This window comes from Perognathus longimembris, chromosome 1 (assembly GCF_023159225.1).
Source record: "Perognathus longimembris pacificus isolate PPM17 chromosome 1, ASM2315922v1, whole genome shotgun sequence".
Taxonomy (NCBI): Eukaryota; Metazoa; Chordata; class Mammalia; order Rodentia; family Heteromyidae; genus Perognathus; species Perognathus longimembris.
Window position 1 is genome coordinate 110677642 of NC_063161.1, and position 22681 is coordinate 110700322.

The following is a 22681-nucleotide window of genomic DNA, read 5'->3' on the forward strand; positions in this document are numbered from 1 at the left end:
AGGTATGGTGAGTAATTTAGAGCTGATTTAAAGATGTGCATAAACCATATACAGATATGGTACCATATCATATAAAGGAATTAGGGGCCCACAGATTTGTGTATCCCTGGAGTGTCCTGGATTCAGTATCTCATAGTCAACAAGAAATAATTACAGTTGTGGGCCATTTTCACTATCCCCTGTGGTCTAACATTGTGCTAGATCCTGTGTACTAACAAACACAGCTGAATACGAACTGGAGTTACTTTTTTAAAAAACTATTTTCATCAACTATTTTCAGTCTGACTCTGTGATTATGTCTTTGCCAGCTGCCCCAAAGAATATGAGGCCTGCAGCTTCATTTGGAACTCATTGCAATGACAGTCATCCTCAGCTGGACATCCGCATTTTGACTGTCATATCCTTAAGTTGACTTAAACACAGTTCTGCTTTTTTCCCCATTCTTAGTAATCATGCAAAACAGATGTTCACTGTTTCATGTATGGCAAGGTCCTGTTTTGAAGACCAATTTAATTTACATATCTGACTGTGTATATGCAGAAGTCTCTACTTAAAACTTTATTGGAATATAATAAACAGGGAAATGTACCCAGCATAAAAGTTTAGCTCACTAGTTCATTTTTTTTTTAAGAAAATACTTAGGGAAGAGGATGCAGCTTGAGTGTAGAATGCTTGCCTAGCAACTGTGAGGCCCTGAGTTCAAATCCAAGTACCACTAAGAGAGGAAGGTTAGGAAGAGGAGAGAGAGAGAGAGTGAGAGAGAGAGAGATAGAGAGGAGGATAAATACTTATGGAACTACATATAAATCAAGAAATTACCAGTACCTTTGATCATTTGTTTGGGGAGGAACATTTGGCCTAAAGTTTTATATAAGGCTTACAAAATCATTTGACACATTAAAAGATATACAGAAGACTTCTCCACAGTTGCTTGAAGCCCATCTGCCTATTTTGATAAGTTTCTATGGCATGTGAACTATGTTATCCAAATGGTCCTTGGCACTCACTATCCTATGTTTTTCTTCTCAAGATCACTAGGGGTTAATATGCCTTACTGGTTATACAATTGTGTGATTTTTTTTCCCTTTATACTATGAGCAATTTTCATTATCTTTTTTTGTAAAATATCCATTCAAACTGAATCCCTCATTTGTATTGAGTTATTCAACTTTTTAAATTGATTTCTCCTAATATAAAAGCTTTAGTTATAATAGTTAAAATTATGAAGATCCTAAGTATATTAAAAGAAAAGAGAAAAACTGAGCCGTAAGCACAGATAATACTTATAGGCACCAGAAAAAGTGAACTAGGCACAAACCACGTGATTTTTTCATATAGGGTCATATTTTGGCACATTTGTGCTTCTGATTGGGCGAAGGTTTTGCTGCCATGAGAGATTGGTTAAGGTTCAGTTGCTTCATAACAACTGGTATCTCTGTATCTCTTAGGTTAGATCACAATTGTTTAAGACAAGCTAAATTGTAGTCCATTAAATATGGATGTCACTTTGGGTCAAACCCATTGTTTAAGCATGACTGCTGAATTTGGCTAAATCCATTTCAATGTAACAACTGTTACTCCTGTACTCTCTTAGCTTACAATGCTATGCATCCTGATTGGTATAATTGCTGTTTTCTGCCAGAATGCTTGTTTTTTTGTCTTATTCATTAAAGACTCTCTGGTTTGATAAACTTTCTTTGGCATTTCTTGCAGAGCAAGTATACAACAGACTGTCAGGAAAGGCATGGTTGATGGTTTTGTTTCCTTCTCTTCCTTTTGTCACTAGCTAGTAAAATTTCTGTTGGAAAGTCTTTCTCAGGTGAGTTGGAATACCCTCTCGTATTGCTTTCTTTTCTCTTGTAGACCTTCAAATCTTCCTTTTATCTTTAATATCTGACAGTCTTTATAAGATATCTCTATAAGATATCTTTATAAGATATCTTAGGGAGACAGGGTTAGGTTACATTGACTGGTGACCTTTCACCTTCCTGTACCTGGATATTTGTATCTTTCTTTAGGTGCCTGATGTTTTCTGTTGTTGTTTTTTTCTCTCTGAATAAATGTTCTATACTTTTGGCATTCTGAAGACTTTGAACCTCAATGACTTGAATGCTTATTGTTCGTTCTAATACTGACACAGAGCTCCTGTGAGCTCTTTAGCCTTCTTCCCTGTTCTTATACTTCTCATTGTGCAATTAAAGTACATTGTCATCAAGCTCAATAATTCTTTTTTCTTCTGAATCTCCCTTGCCACTTATTTTTTAAATTTTGCTAAGTATATTTTTCAGCTCAAGAATTTCTATTTGACTTTTAAAGATGATGTCAATTTCTTTCTTAAAAAGTTTCCTTTTTAAAATATTGAAAGATTGTGTTTTGTTAAACCTCTTGAATTTCCTTAAAATCATTTTGTAAGTTCTCTACCCGCAAGTTCTCCCAAACTGATGGTTACTTGGTCAATTTTAGCATAAGGTGATATCACTGTTTCCAGAAAGCTCTTTATACTTGTTTATATATGACACTGTAGGCTACTGAAGGACTGGGTCTTCCTAATCTGGTTTGTTTGGTCCTGATTTCAGAAAATTCTCTGCACATTGGTTATTTTCTCTAAGACTTTAGTCATTTCTACTATTTTAGTGCTGGATGGTGCTTATATCCACATCTGCCATTTCTTTTCTTTTCTTTTCTTTTTTTAACATACGGTCATGTTTTCAGTAACAGAGGGCAACCTAACTAGGGTGTATTCTAAATAAACTGTTGATGTGTTGTTCAGAAGAAAACAGAGGAGTACCTAGATAAAACTGTCTGTCTTCACAAGCTTCTCTATGGAGTAGAACCAGATATTTCATGCACATTACCAGCCAATGGTCAGATACTATGGCATTCTTATTAGTTGTGTGTAGTCACTATGGATAGACCCATCCCAGGATCCTATGTCATATATGTGACCACCAATGCAGCTAATGCATCACCCCTTGAACCTATCACCCATAAAGACTAGCATGACACTTGGATAGGATCAAGGCCAGTGCTGTGAATGGTGGTTATTCCTGACATGGACTCATGGCCTAAGACTACTGCAGCCAGCCATAGTGATAGATAGTAGCTGGAATAGAAGCCAGTCAACTGGGGCTTCATGTCTTTGGACATCAGACCTGTTTCAGGGATTCCAGTCAGGCTGAGGAATGGAAACCATTAGGATATATCTAGTGTTCAGTTGTACCATCCTCGCACCAAATTCCATTGCAAAGTCTTATACTTACTACTATATGCTACCACCAGTGAAAAGAGTCTTGTACAATGAATAAAGCTGAAATAATATTGTTGAAAATTGTCCCTTTGCAGAAAAAGCTGAGATTAAGATGGATTATGTCTGTGTCTCACAGCTGCAAGAACCTGAAATATCACAGAAGTACATGGAGGCCCATGCCACATCTGGTGATAATGCAGACAATACTATGAAAACTATCTCAGGGACATAGGCCTTTGTCTGATGCCAGGTCACTTTTGGAGTCCCACCTGTGAACACTTGCTTGATGTTAGCTATGCTGTGTTTGGGGGTAAGATTGGTGGTAAAGAAGGCCCTGGCCAAAACTTGATGTTAATCTGGGTCATATCTGAGTTTCACAGTCATATAAGCCTGTCTAGTTTCAGGAAGAGGATGGATGTACTCCACATTTGCTCCAAAGCTGAAGCAGATGCAACAGAAACACAGGTATGTCCCACACTCTGCTTCAAGCCTGGCTGGCCTAGAGGCACCATCTACAAGCTCTGACCAGAATACAGAGCCTTCAATTTCTATCAAGTGTTAAGATTCACTCAAGTATGCCTGAGACTTTGCTCTAAGACAAAGTGTTTGCTTTCTTGTTCCACTACCCAGCATATTGTTTCTTTCTACTCAAACTTGGAGAAGTAGAGATAGTTATCTGCCTTGCCTTCACAGATCCAGTGGCTGCGTCCATGGGTATTACCTGGAGGAAGGGTGGGCCTTTGTCTAGCATTGAGTTTCCAGTCGAGAGCTTGGACTTATATCTTGTTTCCTGAAACAAGTTGTAGATGTCACTTTTCTGGGCTGCTTGGTGTTAGTGAGCTGCAACATAGACAACTCTTTCCTGGTTTTGCCTTCTTCAATGTGTCTTTCCACTTTCATATACTTAAATCAGGCTCTTGGGAAAATATATTTAGAGATGAATTCTTTTCATTTGTTCTGTATGGAGAGATTCCTGGAGGATTTTGCTGAGATGTCATTATACTGTCTTTCCATTATATTTTTTGAAATTCTTTTATGAGAATTTTAGAAGTATTTCCTTAAAAGTTGAAACATAATAACATTAAGTAAAAGAGCCCTAGTTATTACCTAGTGAAACTTACTAATATTTCAACTAAACTATTAAATAATACTTTCTGGATGTGAATAGATGTATAAAGAATTAAGTGTCTACCCAAGTGATCAATCTGCAAGATTAATTCTGGAAAATTAGACAGACAGGAGGAAAAGACTATGTGTTTATTCAATATAAGGACTTCCAAGGTATTGTTTGAATAATAGAATGGCTTCATTCTATCATTATTTCCATGGCAACAAGGCTTCTCTGTGGTGATGAGTAACAAATGTACTTGTACATGCATGTACTCATTAGGTTAACTTACAGCCAGTTGTTGGTCTCACAGGAGTCATTGTTATTGGACAAAGTGGCAGTCATCTAAAACCTTCTTGATTTGATAACTCAGTGCATTTCCTTCTCCTGACTGTATTTGTGTTTCTGAGATGATCACCCCTTCCAAGTCAGAGATCAGTTAGGTCAACAAGAATGTTTTCTACCCAGGTATTTTTGTTGTGATATCCTGAAAATAAAAATTGGCCACTTGGCGTGTGATACTGTAATTCTGATGCTTCAAGGGACCACATAAAACACACAGACATGAAAAAGTAGAAACTGGCATATTTATGGAACAGAATGTCAAGTCTTCAAGTCATCCTCAGAACCTTGAATATCCATGTGCGTAAAGCTGATTATGTCTTCTTGCTCTTTTAGTATGAATCTGTTCTTAGATTTTTTTTGTTGTTTGTTTGTGAGCTAATAAGTGTCTTTCTTATCCAGACCAGTTTCAGGCAGATTTTCTGTCACTTGCAGTTACAAGGACAACCTTGATGACACTGTGTGTGGTTTCTTGCACAGCATTTATCAAGTATAACTTCATCATTCCTTCAATACCTCCCAATCCAAAGCCTCTCTTACCACACTGTAGTCTCTGTGCAAACAGCATCAGTGTCTAGACTGTTCCAGTCACTTTCCTGATACCTAAAATAGTTCTGGTTTGTTAATAGTACTCAGTAATACTGAATGAGTGAACATATAATCCAAACCAAATACTTTTTCAACCATATTCTCAAAGGCTTTAGTCACCTACTATACCATGAAGCTATTTTTAATGTACATGTGTCCTTCCAAAAAGGTGATTCAAGGTGCGTGTAATCCAATGCATTTCATCTTCCACAAAATTGAGTGTTATTTATAATTTCTAATATGAATGAAATAGTCTGTTTCTTTGTTATTTGAATTTGGGAAGATTGTTTCTCCGAGCTTTGGTTTGCTTATGAGTGGAAAGTGCTTACCTCAAAGTAGGCACTTGTAAATAACAGGCTCTTGGTACACTGATTCACAACCAGCACACACACACACACAAAAAAAAAACCCAAACAAAAAAAAAACCCAAACTAAGTAGATTCAAAGGAGGGAAGATAGAACATACAGTGGGTTCAAAAGCTATGTGTTCGAGTGGACAAAAGCATAGGCCAGGGCTGCATAACACTGACATTTTTATTAGAATTCATTTGTAACAAATGGAACTTGTGTCAGCAAAGAACTGATTTTCATACAGACTTCTTTCGCCACCAATGTAACGAAGTAAGAAAATAAAAAGCACGCCTTTCATTCTGTAAAACATTTACGCGTACTACTAATTAGAGGTAATTGTATTTTTTAACAAGCCATTTTACAAGTTATTTTTTTTAAGTTTTCAGTCTATGCATCCAAAACGAGAGCAAAGAACACAACTGTTTTTATCTTTGTAAAGACACTCCAAGCTTGGATGGCAAAGCCACATAACGGATGGATAGGATGGATCTGTAGCCTTCTGATCTCTGCTGGAGTATCAGGGCACCCATAAACCCAAAGGAAACAATAATCCAAAAAGAAAAACAAAACAAGAGGAAAAAAATGAAAAAGAAGGACTAACAAACCAAAAAGAAACAGGAAAGCAAAAGTAGGAGCACAGATGCACATATTTTTCTGTGCATCACTGCACATAGCCTTTGTCTTTCCTGTTTCTATGTTGTGTTATTTACATACACGTAAATGAATTTCTGAAGCAGTTTCTTACAGATGGGTTCAAGTAATAACATTATTGGGTGTAGAATCAATAGGGCAGTGCATAGTACAAAGGTAGAGAAAGTGCAAAGTTCCCTAGAGGCCCTTCCCTCCCCTGGCTGTCCTTGCCGTTGTCTAACCATGCAAATAATTTTTAAAAAAGAGCTAAAATAAAGTTCTGTACAAATCACTTTTTATATATTTTGATTTTTTTACCATTGTAACTAATTACAAAATTATACATAACTACACGTACATAGGTAAATAATAGCACCGTACTGCTTATGATGATGAAAATAACTGGAAACTTGAAAGTGGATCAGAATGGTAGATAAAGATGCTTACCAGGGAAATTAAAACCTTGGATGGTTATACAGAAAAGTTAGAGTGGAATGCACATCGATGATGTAAGGGAGTTAGTTCTAGAAACAGCTCTTGAACAGTAAGATTTTTGGAATAGTCTCCGCCTCATGCATCTGTGGTATGCATCCCATTCATGAACATGTTTCCCTCTTTCCTTCTGCCCCAGGGGCAGGTTTGGTTTTTTGTTGCTGTTGTTGTTTTTCAGAGAGACAAACTGCTCATGGGCCAATTGTTCTGGTGTGTAATTCTGCATCATTTCTCCATGTGCAGCATGGCATGGGTAGATGATGTGATGTGTGACAACCCTCCCTCCCCGCCTTGTTTCACCAAAGGAAAGTTACAGCACTGAGGAATCTGGCACTTGGATAAATTTTTAAAAGATACAACCTAAAAGAAAACAACAACAGACCCACATAGTGCACATTCTTCTCTGGTTCTGATGAAGGTTAGAGAGTCTCATTCTGAGGTAGCCTTCTAGATACTTTTTTTTTTTAAGTATTATACATATATATATAGGTTTTACTTTTTTGTTTTCTTTCTTTCTTATTTTTTTTTAATTTTATTTTTTTTACAAAAGTGCTCAAATACGATGCTTGCAAGTGTTTGGTCTCTTGGATTTCACTCTGCCAGTGATGGGGGAAAATGCAAAAACAAACATCCATTTGTTCAGAACATCCTGGAAGCTAACCAAAATGGAACTATATTGAAACTATTTATTGGTCTTAAGATTTTTCTGAGGGTTTCTTAGAATTACGGAATCTATGGCCAACTAATGATGTCACCCACAGCTTCCTAGAGAAATACCCTTGGAAGATTCAGGGGAAGTCCATAATATTTGTTTCCTCTTTCAGAAAAAATCCCAGTTAGTATACTATCCAGTGCATCCCAAAGTCACCAGTGACGCTCGCTACTAAAAAATGTTTGGTGCAATTACTGCATGTTCCAGAACTGATTTGGAAGGGATTACAAATAAATCAATAGTTGGTGTTTTTTGTTTTTTTCCTGATGTCGATGATTAGGAACAGAAGGGCCCTGATTATCCAAGTGCTTTGGGTTGGTACAATTGCTAACATCCCCGACTTGGTAGAAAACTAGGAATGCATATTATTCAAAGAGTGTTTGTACATGTGGTAAACAGATAATGCTTTAATTGAAAGAGTAACAGATACGAACACTAATGGAAATATGAACCAAAAGCTAAAAAGAAAGGCTATTAAAATAGGCATCAATTATAAGGCACTCTAAATGCAAAACTAAAACTAAAACAAAACAAAAGTACAGCACTTCCCAGGAATGCTGTATGCCACAAAATGCTTCTGACTGAAGGAAGTAACATGAGTTTGGCTTTGCCCCTGTTACATATCATAAATGCAAATTTCATAGCACATACTATAGACAATATACGATTGAATACATTTTTTTAAAAAACAACTTGGTAGCTGATATATTACAACATTCTCCCCTCCTAAAGGGATTTGCACTGACCTTTTCCCACATGCACACCTCTTAGATATTTAATAATCTTTATTGCACTAGAGTGTTAGAGATATTGAACTTCATTGGAAGCCTGGTGAATAAAATGGTATTTCTGAATATGATTGGGTGAGTGAGGGGATCTTGGGTAGAACAATAGGGGGTGAGGTTTGACCATCATTGATGTGCATTCCTCATTTCCCTTAAAAAAACTAAAGTTGTGATATTAAGAAAGACCAATATGTCATAAAATTAAGAAGCAACTGAAAAAAAGATGTTTACATTGGCTTTTCTACCCTTCAGAAACCTAAATCATGGAAGAACTGAATGATAGCTAAATAGGTTTTTGTGTGGAAACTATATATACATAGACACCCTTATACAAAATATGGATATATATGTATATATGTAAGTAGCAACTTTATACTTTGCGCCTCCCTGTTGATTCCAAAACCACAACAAAACTTGGCTTTGATTATTTGAAGAGAATAGGTAATTGCTCATTGGTTACAACTAAACAGAAGTCTAAAAAGTAACAGTTGCTGAAACTGAGACTGTAGATTAACAGTATTGCACAAAAATGTGCAAATTTTCAAATTCTTTGATAGTTCTACAGGATATTACAGATAACAGTTCTACAGCTTAAAAAAAAGACTCCCTACAATTTGGAAATAAAAAAATGAAGAGTTATGTAACTCGTTTTAAAATTCACTTTATCGAATGATACATTTTGTTAAAAAAAAGTTTTACACAGTTAGAAATGAAACACAGGTCAGCAGTATCTTTACAATACTAGAAAACTAAATCAAGGACTTTCTTTTTTTGTTAACATTTCCCACCCTGACCCCTAAAATGTTATTATGTGCAGTATGATGGGAAGGGCAATGGAGAAGCAGAGTCCATCTCACTGTGAGAAGCCACACCAGCAAACCCCTATGGGAATGGAGCTTGCTGGCAATCTCTCTTTGTATCTAATCAAGCAATCCTGAACAGGGCCATGGTTCTTTGCTGTGAGTTCTTCTGTTATTTTGAATCCTTGAGGTATCTGTAAATAAAATCCTCCAGATTCCTCGTAAGTCAGGATTCTCCTTATTTTTTTTCAGGTTAGATTATTAAACTGTGAATGCTTGGTCCAGTTGGAGCAGTTTGTTTTAAATTTGTTTTATGTGTAATAGTTCCACTAAGTGGTTGTTAGCTAGAAGTTAGGAAGGACTTCTCAAATGCCCTGTATGGCTCAGAAGAGACTCCGTGGATATTGAAGGGCCTGTAGTAAAAATCCAGAAAGGGTCAGGGGTTCCTATGTTGCATAGTGATCAAAGCTGCCCAGGTATTCGAGTGCGGCTCGATAGCAGAACTGGTACTGATCCTGGAAGAGACAATGGGGACAAGAGGAGAAGGGGCTGTGAGTAAACTGTAATAGAAAAAGAAAAAGAAATCATTACTACTATATGGGAAGAAAATCATTGCTTTAAAAATAAATCAATTCAACCCAATGACCAATCAGTGAGAATGCACATACACACACAAAAACAATTAGCCACATGGGGTGCTTATTAACTTCACCAATCAATTTGACTAAATATAGTCTCCTAACTCGAAGTAGTGTAAACTTCAGTGAAAATTACCTTCCAGACAAGGACACACTGTTTTCCAAGGAGTAACAACCAGTTACCATCGCACAGCTGAACGTTCCAACCTCTTATGTGCGTGGGTCATCTTTTATATTTGTGATAACTATTTCTCAGTTTGCAAATTGAGAGAAGCTGACATTAGAACCAAACAAACTTGGGGGCTGGGTATAGTAGTTCGTGCCTGTAATCCTTGCTACTGGGTTGAATATGTACATTGTAGTTTGAGAAAAACCCTTGGCTGGAAACATACAACCATGCCTGAAAAATGACTAAAGCAAAAAGGAATGAGGTATAGCTCAAGTGGTAGAGTGCCTGACTGGCAAGCTCAAGGCCCACAGCCCAAATCTCAATACTATGCAAACAAAACATCAACTGCTGTTTCAAAGAAAGAGATGAGGGAAACAATGCTAGAGGGTGATAAAAATGTTGAAGTATGCTGCATCTGTGAATGAAAAATGACAGTCCCTGAAACCTACTGAATAATAGTGAGAATCAGAGATGAAGAACTTGATCTGGGGCTGGGGATATAGCCTAGTGGCAAGAGTGCCTGCCTCGGATACACGAGGCCCTAGGTTCGATTCCCCAGCACCACATATACAGAAAACGGCCAGAAGCGGCGCTGTGGCTCAAGTGGCAGAGTGCTAGCCTTGAGCGGGAAGAAGTCAGGGACAGTGCTCAGGCCCTGAGTCCAAGGCCCAGGACTGGCAAAAAAAAAAAAAAAAAAAAAAAAAGAACTTGATCTGACTAAAATGCTGTATATTCATGTGTGCTAATACCACTATGGAAACTATTTGGACAATTATTATATAGTTAAAATGAAAGGAAAGCCAGAAATATAAACCAGGTCCTTCCTAGGGAAAGAGCACTAGAAAGAGGCTGGGAGACAAACAGAGAGGGTGAAGGAGGGTGAATATGGTTCAAAGTACTTCCTGTACATGTATGAAAATGGAACAATGAAGCCTGTTGAGATTGGTTAGAGGAGGTGGTGAGTTTTATTGCATACATTACATGTGTAAATGAATGAAATCCACTTGTATAACAAATAGATGAAAAAAAATTTGAGGGGCTTAATAAAGGCAAATTGTCCTGATGGAAATCTGGATTTATGTTTTCTGTTACTGCCAACGGAACTAGAGCAAGAACAACATAACAAAGCAAAACAAAAACCTCAGATTCTGGTGGGAGGATCCTTACTGCTTGCAGTAAGAGTTACTCACTATCATTTCTGATAGAAGAAGCCCAAAGGCAGCTGTGAGGAACACCGGGCATACAAATACTTGAACACAGGGCTTGGGACTTTGAAGCTATTCATGTTTCAAAATGACGTAAAAAAGTTGACTGCCCACATTAAAATATACCTGTGCCACTTGGCCTAATTCAGTGTGATTGCAAGTTGTCTGTTTTAGAAAGGCCCACACCAAACTGAAACAGCCTGAAATGTGCCCTTTTTCAGACAAGGAAGAGAACTGTCATGCCAGAATAAATTGGAGCATTGTTGGGCAGAAGAAAAAATTACAATTTACAGATGACTCTAGGGAGGAGAAAAAGTAGGATTTTCCCCATAAAAGAAGCATATTTTTAGTGGCCAAGGTGCCTGAAAGTAGATAGTTTCTATTTTGCTTCAATGTGAATTTTCCCCTACAATAAAAATGGTAATGTGAAATAAATGGTGTTTGCTTCCCTATCTTGTCATAGTAAGTTACTTGGCTAGGGTAAATGATTTTTAAATGTCTAATTTCCCTTTGTCACCCCCAATACCCGTGAAGTTTGTCAGGTTAGCACAATCTTTTTTTTGCAGGCCAAACTCTTATATTATTTTTAAATCAAAGTCCAGACAATATTGTGAGTGTTTAAGTAAGGAACTCATATAAATTGTATGATCTGATGGCTGCTTGAGGCAACTAAACACAGTCACTCAATATTATACTTCAAATTTATCAATAAGCCAGGTTATCTAAATCTTGCACACATTCTGAGAGATTTCAATATCAATTAGAAGAATGGAAAATGGTATGATTATTCAGGATCCAAATATTTACAATAGGTAGTAAAAAAATGAAATAGAAAACAGTTGATATCTCTGTAGACACACAGAAAGAGAACAGAGAATGAAAGAGCGATGATGCATCCTAGGTGCCAAATATGCTTTTGAAATAATTGTATATGAAGGAATATTTCCTATACTTGCCTATAAAATGGCATACTATCAATATTAATGTGCATGTAATGAAATATGTGAAATTGCTGCTTTACAAGTCAAATGGGGTTAGCAAAGTATGATTCAGTTTAGTGCTGAATAATAGGTAATTTCCACAAGCCTGAAGATGCTGATAGTGTCATCCCATTTAAAGAAAGTAAATGAAATTTTAAAAAATTAAGCAATTTTAAATTTTTCCTGCAGTATTTTGCATCTAGTATTATGTGTTCCTGGTCTCTCAACTGAAAGCTAGTCTTATGAGATATGACAAACAACACGGAGATTTTTCTCACCTCTGTCTGCACCATGGCCGGTCTTTGTGTTCTTAACATTTTGACAGTCTGGAAGATGTCTACAACTCCTTCGTATCTCATTCTTTCCAAAACAATGCTCAGTGTTATGAAGACGCCCGTTCTTCCAACTCCCGCACTGCCAAATAACAATGGTCACATTACTGTATGAGGTTCCTCATAGTCTTGACCCCATTATCCTGGAGGTGCACACATTTTTGCCAGCTTTGACCTCCCAAGTTTCTCCACAGCATTCTTCAAGTTTATGTGCACCTGAGCTCATCACTTGACTTCTCTTGGGAGTGTGTTGTAAGAACATACAAAAATAAGTAATTAGAATTCAGTCTAACATAAAGCAATGACTTTCTAAATGGTGTAGAACCCCACTTGGGATAAAAATAAGTGGTTAAAAGGGTGAGTCAATAAAATATAGGTGATAACCCTCTAAGAGAAGATCCTGAAACTGGACCTTGCCTATGCTCAGAGCAAGAAACAATTCATAATAAGGTGGGAAAAAGTGGGCATCTCCAACCCTTGTAGTGCATTAGTTACTTGGTAATTAGTCTGTGCAGGAGATTTCGTCACTTAAACCTTCATGCAAGTATGTAACAAGGCAAATATTTCGCTAAATATTGGTGCTGGTTTAGATACCAAAAAAATAAAATTCTACATAATGTGGTTTTTGATTATAGGAGGATTTTTACCCAATCTTCAGGAAGGTCTGTGACTATTCTGTACTTAAATGCCCTATTTTGTTTCATTTAATGAGGCTCATGACTTTCAACAGGTTCTCAATCTTTAAAAAGCAATCTTTAGTCTAAAAAACATAGCCATTGATCTGTGCATTTATCTATTGCTTTTTGGTTGGTCAACAGGTAACACTCCAATAGTCTCTGTACCATATTAACAAGGTTTTGGATTTCTCTCAGTTGCCTTTTCAGCTTTAAAAATAATTCCAGAGACTTCACAGCAGTAAGAGAGAAAATTAATTTATAACTTTTATACTCTTAAGTAGGAAGCATCTGGAGGTTTAGGTAATGAGAAAAACAGTGCATAATCTGAAAAATCCCTACATTTTTGGATCCGAATTAAATGGCATGTGTAACGCTTGGGCACAGGCTGTAGAAAATGGATGGAGTCATTTAGTTGATGATGTAGCTGACAGGCATATATAAATAGTGTATCCCTTTATAAACTGCAATTTCTAAAGAGTTTAAAGAGATATATTAAGTGAAGCTTTGAAAACCGTGGGTACTCCTAAAAAAACAGCCGATCTCCAATGATAGTCAAAGCTTCTGATAAGATGGAGAGGACGACCTTAAAAGTCCTTTTAGCCTTCAAAGTCTTCTGGTCCAGAGAAACTGAGATTTACCACTTTATTGTTGAATGGGCTAGGTTCTCCAGAATCTCACTTTGAACAATTGTTTAAATGTAAAACATAATGTTTCTGGCTTTCTTTAAGTACTTTCAAGAAAAGAACAGGCACTGGCCTAGTAACTTCTGCATTTAAATTTACCATGTTAGTTAAATATGATATAAGTAAGATAAATAAGTTTAATAGAATATAAATATCTGCAGGCCTTTCGTACAGAAACACCTAGAAGTTTTCAAGATATGTTTATGATATATGAATACTATCTCAACATTTATACTAAAGAGTGTGCCCTTCCATACTCTTTTGTGATGACAAAAACAATGTTTTAATATTAACACATCTGCTTATAGGACTGTCCAAGGCATGTTAAATATATTCTCCATTATAAATGATATTGAAAGGAGCTAACTAATCATTTGGGGATATTATGTGAAAAATTCAAAGAAACACCGGTATTTCAAGCCCAGTACAAAACATCCAGTTTCTGAATATTTCAGTCCGTGTGTCACTTCTATAGACTCTGGTTGTACAAAGAACTTTTAATACTATGAAGAAAATGTGTTTTTCCTATAATATACCATGACTGAGATACAAAGTGGTGTTAGAAAGGATCTTAGAGATCAGAAGGAAAAAAAAAGGTGAAGGCTAGAGAAATTTCTCTACTATTATAGTGCTGTTCAATTGAAGATTCAGGACATGAACACATGTCTTGAAGCTCAACTTTAGTATTTGTCTTATTTGTGATGATGCTTTCCGCATAGCACTACTAGAATGTAGTAGAGTACATAGTGGTTTTTAAAATAATTAAATCCTGAAGCACAATATATCTTTTCTTTTTCAAGTCACTTTGAAGACTTTGACCACAAAAATATATAGGCACTAGTGGCAAGAGTGCCTGCCTCGGATACACGAGGCCCTAGGTTTGATTCCCCAGCACCACATATACAGAAAACGGCCAGAAGCGGCGCTGTGGCTCAAGTGGCGGAGTGCTAGCCTTGAGCGGGAAGAAGCCAGGGACAGTGCTCAGGCCCTCTGTCCAAGGCCCAGGACTGGCCAAAAAAATAAATAAATAAATAAATAAATATAAATAAATAAATAAATAAATAAAAGTAAAAAAAAAAATATATATATAGGCACTGAGATTTCATTCTCCTAGAATTTGGAAATATACTCATTTAAATAAAACTACTTGAATTATTTTTATTACAAGGTTTTTGTATTGTGATTTCTAGAGCACTAAATTTATGTTGAATGACTAACCATTTACTTGGTATTTCTATTAACTTCATTGAGTTAAATTATAAAATGCTGTAAAAACTGTAGAAAATAATTAAATTGAAGGTGCTTCATTTTCTGGCATAGCAACAATTTTAAAGCAAATTGCATTTTTAACTGAGGTATCACTCTAATCTTTTATTGACTGACAAGAATTAGTATTGTCATTAAGGCTTGATAGCTATTTATGTTTTTTTCCAAGAAGACAAACACAAGAGATACAGAGAAGTATTTATAAGTGCAATTCTCTCAAAGCAAAGCAAGTAAAAAATGATTACCACCATAAATTATTACTCTGGGATATACCAACTGTTCTCAGTAAGGCAAATTGACAAGGAAAATCAGCTTTGTTTGTTTGTTCATTTGTTTCTTAACAAAAAGTAATTCATTTATGTTTTCTTTACAAGAGAGAAATTTTAGGGAGTAAAAATCTTTTATCTTATGTAAAGAACAAGAAATAAATCTTTAACATTGGGGCTATACAGATTCTCTACTGCAGCCTTGTATAAAATATAACCAGACAATACTTATTTTCAAAGTTGCCATTGCATTAATCATACATCTAAAGCTAGTCCTCATGATTCTTACCTGCAGTGGACTGAAATGGGTCCATCTTGGCCAAACTGCTCCTTTGTTTTATGAACTTGGCCGATGAAGTCAATAAATCCTTCTCCAGACTTTGGCACTCCTTGTTCTGGCCAGTCAGTGAACTGGAACTGCCTCACTGTTCGGGACTGGCCGTCCTTCAGAGGGAAAGCCACATACCCCGCCACAGAAGAGGGTGCCAGGAGGATTCAGCAAGCCGCACACCACAAGAGCAATCATCATATACACATATTATTTTTTGCCAAAAAGAAAATGGGTAGAAGAAGTTAGGAACTCATTCAATTGGAAAGTTAACTATGTGTGTCTTATCTGCACTACCAGCGTCCATGTTCATATATATCTTTAAATGATAAATGTATTTACTTTCCCAATGCCCTATCAAAGAGCTAAGTTTTCTGTTTGAACTGTGTAGCTATTTACTATTAGCAAATGCTTTTGAGACTCAAAGTCTGGGTTTCAAAACTGTAGATCATGACTCCATTCTTTCTAAAATGGAACACAGATACTCTGGAATCAATAACTTCATGTTGCAAGGAGTATCCAGGCATATCATCTAGACCAGAGGTTTTGATAACTTCAAGTCTGCCATGCTTGCTTATTTCTGGCATTGTCAAATGACAAATGGTGACATTTAAAGGAACTGACATAAACCGTCTCGTTGCTTTTAACCTAGATGCCCCATATGTCTCAGAGGCATACAGCATCTAGCCATGGCAGGAAAGACAGTGTGTACCATGTGATGCTAATGTGGAGAAGGAAGTGAAACACACTTTTAGGAGACCAAACGTATTTTTTTGTAAATAAATGCCCTCCTCTTTAAAAAGGAAGCTTCCTGGCTGACCATAGGAATTAGGTATATCACGGGGGAGGCTTTTATACAAACAACCCAAAGGGCAGATTTAAAAAAAAAAAAAAGAAATAAAAAAACCAAGCCAGACGTCAGAGGAAGCTTTCTAAAGTGATCAGATAAAATTGCTCTGACTCATGCAATTGAATGGTGTGCAAAGAAGATAACTGAGGCACTTCTGATTCAGGAATATTTTTTGAAACATAGGAAGAGCAAAAGGGAACTTTTCTTTCAAAAGCAGAGATAACAATGGTGTCCATCTAATTTCTTCTTTGACACATCAGAGGGAAAGGGATAGCCAAACCACAAGCTTAAAGGACTGATCCTGTTTGATGAAGACTTGAGGCCAAATTGCTTCTTTCACTGGAGAAAGCATCCTGTTTTTCCAGCCCTTGTTAACATCTTTCTCTTTCAATATCCTTTTGGAGACAGGCGTACAAATTCCCAAGATTATGGACTGGGACTCAGTCTTTTTCATCAAGTAATATTGAGAAGATAGGTGGGGCTCAATTTGAGTTTAGCACCTATCAACTGGTCTCGTGACTGCCAGGGTCTCCTGGTAGATTATTGACTGACATCATTTAGAGATAAAGATGAAATAGGAAGATCACACGAACTTTATGAGAACAGAGGAGTGCAGAAATAACTGTCCCTAAGCCAGTGACTGGATGGTTACTATGGAAGCAGGATATATTTGCCTTGATTCCTGAAAAGTTTTAGAAAGCACAGGAAGGAAAGGCAAAGGCTAGGTAGAAGAACATTTGTTCTCTTCTGAAAGTCCTGGAGATTTCATTTCTGAAATCTTACTTTTAGTCACAAGGAATGGTAAGGCACACACTCTTACTCTTTCGAGGACAGACAACTTCCCTACTTCATTTAGAGACTTCAGTACTAATTTGCTTTCCAAACTGGGGAGACGAGAGTAGAAGCACAGCACAGAAGGAACACAAACAAGTAGGTGCTTGTGGCAACTAAGCACGAGAAATTAAAAAAAAATAATGTGAACAAGTTTCAATTTTTGGCCTATAATGGTCAGATTTAATTTGGTAGTGCTGGGTGTAGTAAAAGTAATGCCACACTGGTAGAATTTGACTTTTGGTCTCTATCATTAGAAATACTTGGTGAGTTTGTTTCTAGGGCACTTAGAAGTTTTACTCACTTACTTGGCTTCAAATGCCGAAAGGATAGTTTAAAGAACAACACCAAATTAAAAAGAACAAAAACAAAAAATGATAGGTCAGATAACCAAGGCATGCTTGCTTGGAAAACGCACAAATGAAACCTAGGAACTTAATGGCTATCTTGAGTGAAATCACCTTTAGGGTAGTTAATATTTCAAACTTTCTAGGATTAACAGGTTTGTCACCTGGGCCAAGGCTTCCATTAACCACTTTCTATTTTGCTTTAGGTCAACAGCCAGAATCAGGCTTTGGGGATTAGCAGAAAATGTACAAACATGAGTTTGGAGAAAGCTGCTTTCCAGCAAAAACAATGGATCCAGTCCAGGGCTCTACCCTCAAGTTTTATTCAACCCACCCACTGTGACAGTTCCAAAAATAAAGCAGGGCTTTGATCTAATCCAGTTGCCCCTAAGATGTGTTTGTCATTATGGTCTGAGAGTTGCCAAAGGCAAAGATATTAGAGTGTATGCACAGAACATCTTACATCAGGGCTGAACCTTGGACTTGGAAATGTTGATAAGCAACACAGAATGAAAATTAGCCAACTAGGGTCAAGGGTGCACAGATCTCATGGACAGACACATTAGCACACAGAGGAATAAACTATGCCAGGAATCAAATTAGAATGTGCAAAGCTTGTCAGATTCTTGTAAGGAATGCCATTTGCTATGCAGTTTTAAAATCATACCAAATTAACCTCTAAGCCCACATGACCTAAAGGGCTTTGCAAAACAACAACATATTTACAGCCTCAAGTAATGAAGAAACCTCCAAAAACCTCCAAAGAGAGCTGAGCTGAGAAGGTGAATGTAAGCACAGCCAGCCAATCACATAAATGCTTCCCAGCACAAACACTCACCAATGCATCCCCGAAGTTGGGCTGCCAGATGTTACATTTGAATGGAAGCCAAATCTGGGTTTATGAGCAGGCTTGCCAGACAGAGGAAATTTGCTCTTATATTTTTAAAATAATGTCATCCAAAATGGGTGATTTCTTTTCTCCTTGGGAGTATGGTCACTTGGCAAATGCTTTTCGCAGCAAAGTATATTTTAAACTAATTTAGCTAATGATGAAGAGTTGAAGATTGTGCCAACTTACCCTGGCGTCTGTGACCTTGAATTCCCTTAGGATATACTGTGGCATGTTGTATTCAGCCATAGGATCTACAACAAAATACTGATATCTTGCAGAACGCTCAGCTGGCCAATATTGGTGACATTTCTCCTAAAAGGAGATATTAATGTTAAACTATATAAAGTTCAAATAAGATTTTGCTTGTCATCTATTTAAACTCTGTCTCTCACTGAAAAAACATTAAGAAGTGCAATAATTCCAGTTACATGTGACTCACCTTTACTTTGACATCCTAAACTTCCTGAGGCTAAGGTAACCCTCTGGTTTAATATTGGCTCATGGTTTCCAGCACAGAACCTGGCATGTAGTAGCTACTTGATAAGCATCAGTTGAACTGAATACTTTAAAAGGGTAGGTGTCTTTATGTCTGTAAGTTATTCACAAAATTACATTATTCCTTGGGGAGGGTTGACCATTTAAGTCCTATAATGCACCAATAAAGCAGGTTTTTACCATTGTGGTCTGGAATAAAGAGCATCATCGACATAAAAAGAATGTAGAAAGAAATCTCAGAATCAATCTAGTCCAGTTTCATTTATAGAATGAGGAGATGGAGTCCAAGTAGCTTTAGTGATTTAGATATAACAGTTGCAGTTTAGTCATTCTTATTCCAATTTCCACAAAGAGAGAAGAAAAAAATATATATCTCAAGGAAATGCTTGCAGAATGTTTGCATGTATTGAATTTAAGTGGTAGGTCCTTAGGTAGCTCTAATAATACTACTATATGTATACTTCAGAATAACATTCTTTTGCAAAGAATGTTCTTGAAGACACCAGGTGCCACTGTCCTCTGCCTGTAATCCTACCTTTTTAGGAGAATGAGATCTGAGGATCTCTGTTCAAAGCCAGTCCAGGTAAGAAAGTCCATGAGACTCTTGTCTCTACTTAAGCACCAAGAAAAGCTGAAAGTAGAGCTGTGGCTCATGTGGTAGAATGCTAGCATTGAGCAAAACAGCTCAGAAATAACACTCAGGCACTGAGTTCAAATCCCAGGACTAGGACCCCCACAAAATTCTTAAAGTGGATCTTGGATTACAAGATTCTATTCCTAGAAAAACTATGTGAATTTATAACACATTATTCAATGGACATGAGAGGTAGGGAAGTGAATTTTTTCCTCAGGAAAGGAAAAGAACTGACAGCACATTGACTTAATGAACTCCAGTCTACCCCATACCAAAGGAAACAAGAATATGCTGAGAATTAGATATAAAGTGAAATAAACACCTGCTGACCCACTGTTTCTAATATTATGTTTCAGGGGACACAAGAAAGACCCAACCTATCCTCAAAACATACAAATTTAAGACCTTGATGTGGCTTTGCTAATTAGAAACCATTCAATCATGAAAGGAAAATTCTGTTTCCCTAGTGCATAAATACCTTATCAGCAGATACACTTACCCTGCCCATTTCACGCAGCTTGGTTAGCATCACGACAATGGTGGAGTTGTGTTCCCAGAGCATCCGCCAGAAATCTTCAGTGGTTTCTGCCAAGGGCCCTTGGGTAGCAATGTAGGCCTTCTGTTGTCTGAATTACAGAGAATGGAAAAAGAATTTTGAGGACATGCAAGAACCTAGACTTGGTATGTCAAAATCAAATATGACAATAGAAAAATAAGCATTATTAATTGCACTTGAAGGAAGCCCCCATTAAGATTACATAACCAAATAAGAGCATTTAACACATGTTGAGTACTTTTCAAAATAAATTGTTTTGATAATATTATGATGTTGTCTCTTTCACTACCAAATTTTAGTACAACACTAATAGCTCAAGTTCATGTGTCATGCAAATCACTTAAGCAGTTGTATGAGTTAATTTTTTAGAAATTAGGCTCATAAAATGATTAGATTTATGAAATATTGAATGAAATAGCTTATTACCTCCTTCCAAATGAAAATTGTTTCTAGTGTGTACGTGTGTGTGTGTGTGTGTGTGTGTGTGTGTGTGTTAGCATTCTGCTAACTTCTAAGTTTTGGGTGTTTAAGTGGAAGTATTAATCTAATGGATTGACTTTGAACCATGATCCTCAGATCTCACCCTCTTGAGTAGCTAGGATTATAGATGTGAGCCACTGGGGCTTGATGACCAGAAATAAGAATGTAGGCTGGATGAAAGCCTTCATAACTGGTTCTTGTTACTCCTATCCAAAATAAAAAATAAAAATACCAAGGGACTAAATGCTGACCTAGACAGAAAGAAAATGGCTTTAAGTTGAAATGAAACTTTTGTGGTCATGAAACTAGAGCACATGTAAATATCAAGGTTTTGGGTTGTCAGGAAACAAGACTATATACCTGTATCCATCAATGAAACTGGCATTGATGTAGTCAGAGCCTTCTACCCCTCGGATAGGCTGTAGGCATACCCTTGTGGATTCATATGGCATAATATTAACAAGGCGATTTTTGAATTTATTACATGGAAGATTGGCACTGATGAATCTTGAGGTGTGAGCTTTTGAGCTGGCTAGACGCTGTAAAGAAAAGAATAATTTGACATAGATAATTTTAGGCAACAGCTTGAATGCAATATACCCAAATATCTTTTTTTAAAAATATAAACCTTTTATTTATTTAAGTATTCAAACAGCACTGTTTTTCCCTAATTATTCAGAGAGTCTATTGAGTTTTAAAATATTAAGTTCTGAGAGTATGACCTCTCAATTTAAATTAGGACACAAAAGGGCCCAAGGCACTGTTAACAAAGCAAAGATAGAGGAGGCAATGGAAGAAGAAAGTGTTTTATAATCAGGTATTTGAGAAAGATTGATTATAAAACTTGTATTTCAAAATTTTAGGAAAGTAAAACAACTACTCAGACAGTCCCAGAATGACTTGCTCCTGAGTAGCTAGATCTCATCGAATGCCATACCTTAAATTCAAGCTCCATTCCTGTGACATTCTCCCCTGTTTCTATTTGTGTCAGCTTCTGAATGTAGGCATACAAGTTTCTAGCTGGCACTTCGGTATTTCCACAAGTCACTGCTTCTAACAGTGCATCATGGATAAAGATGTACTGGTCTTCTGTTTGAACCATGTAGTTCCTCTGGGCTCTCATTAAGGTTACATGGCCATAAATATCTACAGTTTTTTCATGCTTTATTCTTTCTAGCATGGCATCTATTACGATGAAACAACCAGTCCGGCCAACTCCCGCACTGTAAGGGAAAGAGAAAAGAAAAGCCAACATACAATTATGAGGACACCAACATGTGCTATATTTTTCTTATTAACTAGCTTGTTTTACCCCTTCATTCTATCCATGTAGCTATTATGATGATTCTTCATTACTTATATAATCTTTTTGTTTCCTTGCAGTGCTGAGAGTAATCTAACCCAGGACCTTGTCCATGCTAGGCATGTACTCTACCACTAATCTCTATCAAGTACTCTATCACTAATCTACATCTTCAACCTGACTTTTGACTACTCTAAAGTAAGAGGAGATTTTATTTTTTGGTGCTGTTACTAGGATTTGAACTCAGGACCTATGGGCAATACCTTAGTGTTTTTGCTAAAGGCATAGCACTCTAGAACTTGAGCCACATCTCCACATCCAGCTTTTATAGTTAACTATAGATTAGAGTCTCAGGGACTTTCCTGTCATGCCTAGATTCTGAGATCCCTAGATCTCACTCTTCAGAGTAGTGAGGATTATAGGCATAAACCAAGCAAGCCCAAGCCTGATCAAAAGCTATTTTTAAGGCACCACTATCAGGAAACAATAGTAAAACAAGTTTCACTTCATTAAGTAGAAAACTAAATCCATAATTTCTGTGCTCTTTAATTATGTTATACAACTAATAATATTTCAAAAACATTATGAAAAATGCATTTAGGCTGCTATACTCACAAGCTGTTTTTTAAGTATTGGTCAATATGAAGACAATCAAACTTCTCAGTATATTTTAGCTAAATTTATTAAAATAATA

The 22681-nt window shown here is 36.7% G+C and overlaps 1 protein-coding gene across 20 annotated transcripts in view; it reads right to left on the reverse strand.

The window, feature by feature from the left end:
- Nucleotides 1-5801: 5801 nt before the first annotated feature.
- Nucleotides 5802-22681, reverse strand: part of Ptprd (protein tyrosine phosphatase receptor type D) — a 482247-nt gene continuing 465367 nt past the window's right edge. For all 20 annotated transcript variants that reach the window (XM_048348714.1, XM_048348129.1, XM_048347870.1 and 17 more), the window contains 7 exons: nt 21622-21907; nt 21045-21223; nt 20148-20274; nt 18706-18831; nt 15561-15715; nt 12326-12461; nt 5802-9570 (listed from right to left, as the gene is read on the reverse strand). In XM_048348714.1, the coding sequence (XP_048204671.1) occupies nt 9502-9570; nt 12326-12461; nt 15561-15715; nt 18706-18831; nt 20148-20274; nt 21045-21223; nt 21622-21907 (1078 nt within the window). In that variant the 3' untranslated portion in view covers nt 5802-9501. The remainder of the gene's footprint in view (nt 9571-12325; nt 12462-15560; nt 15716-18705; nt 18832-20147; nt 20275-21044; nt 21224-21621; nt 21908-22681) is intronic.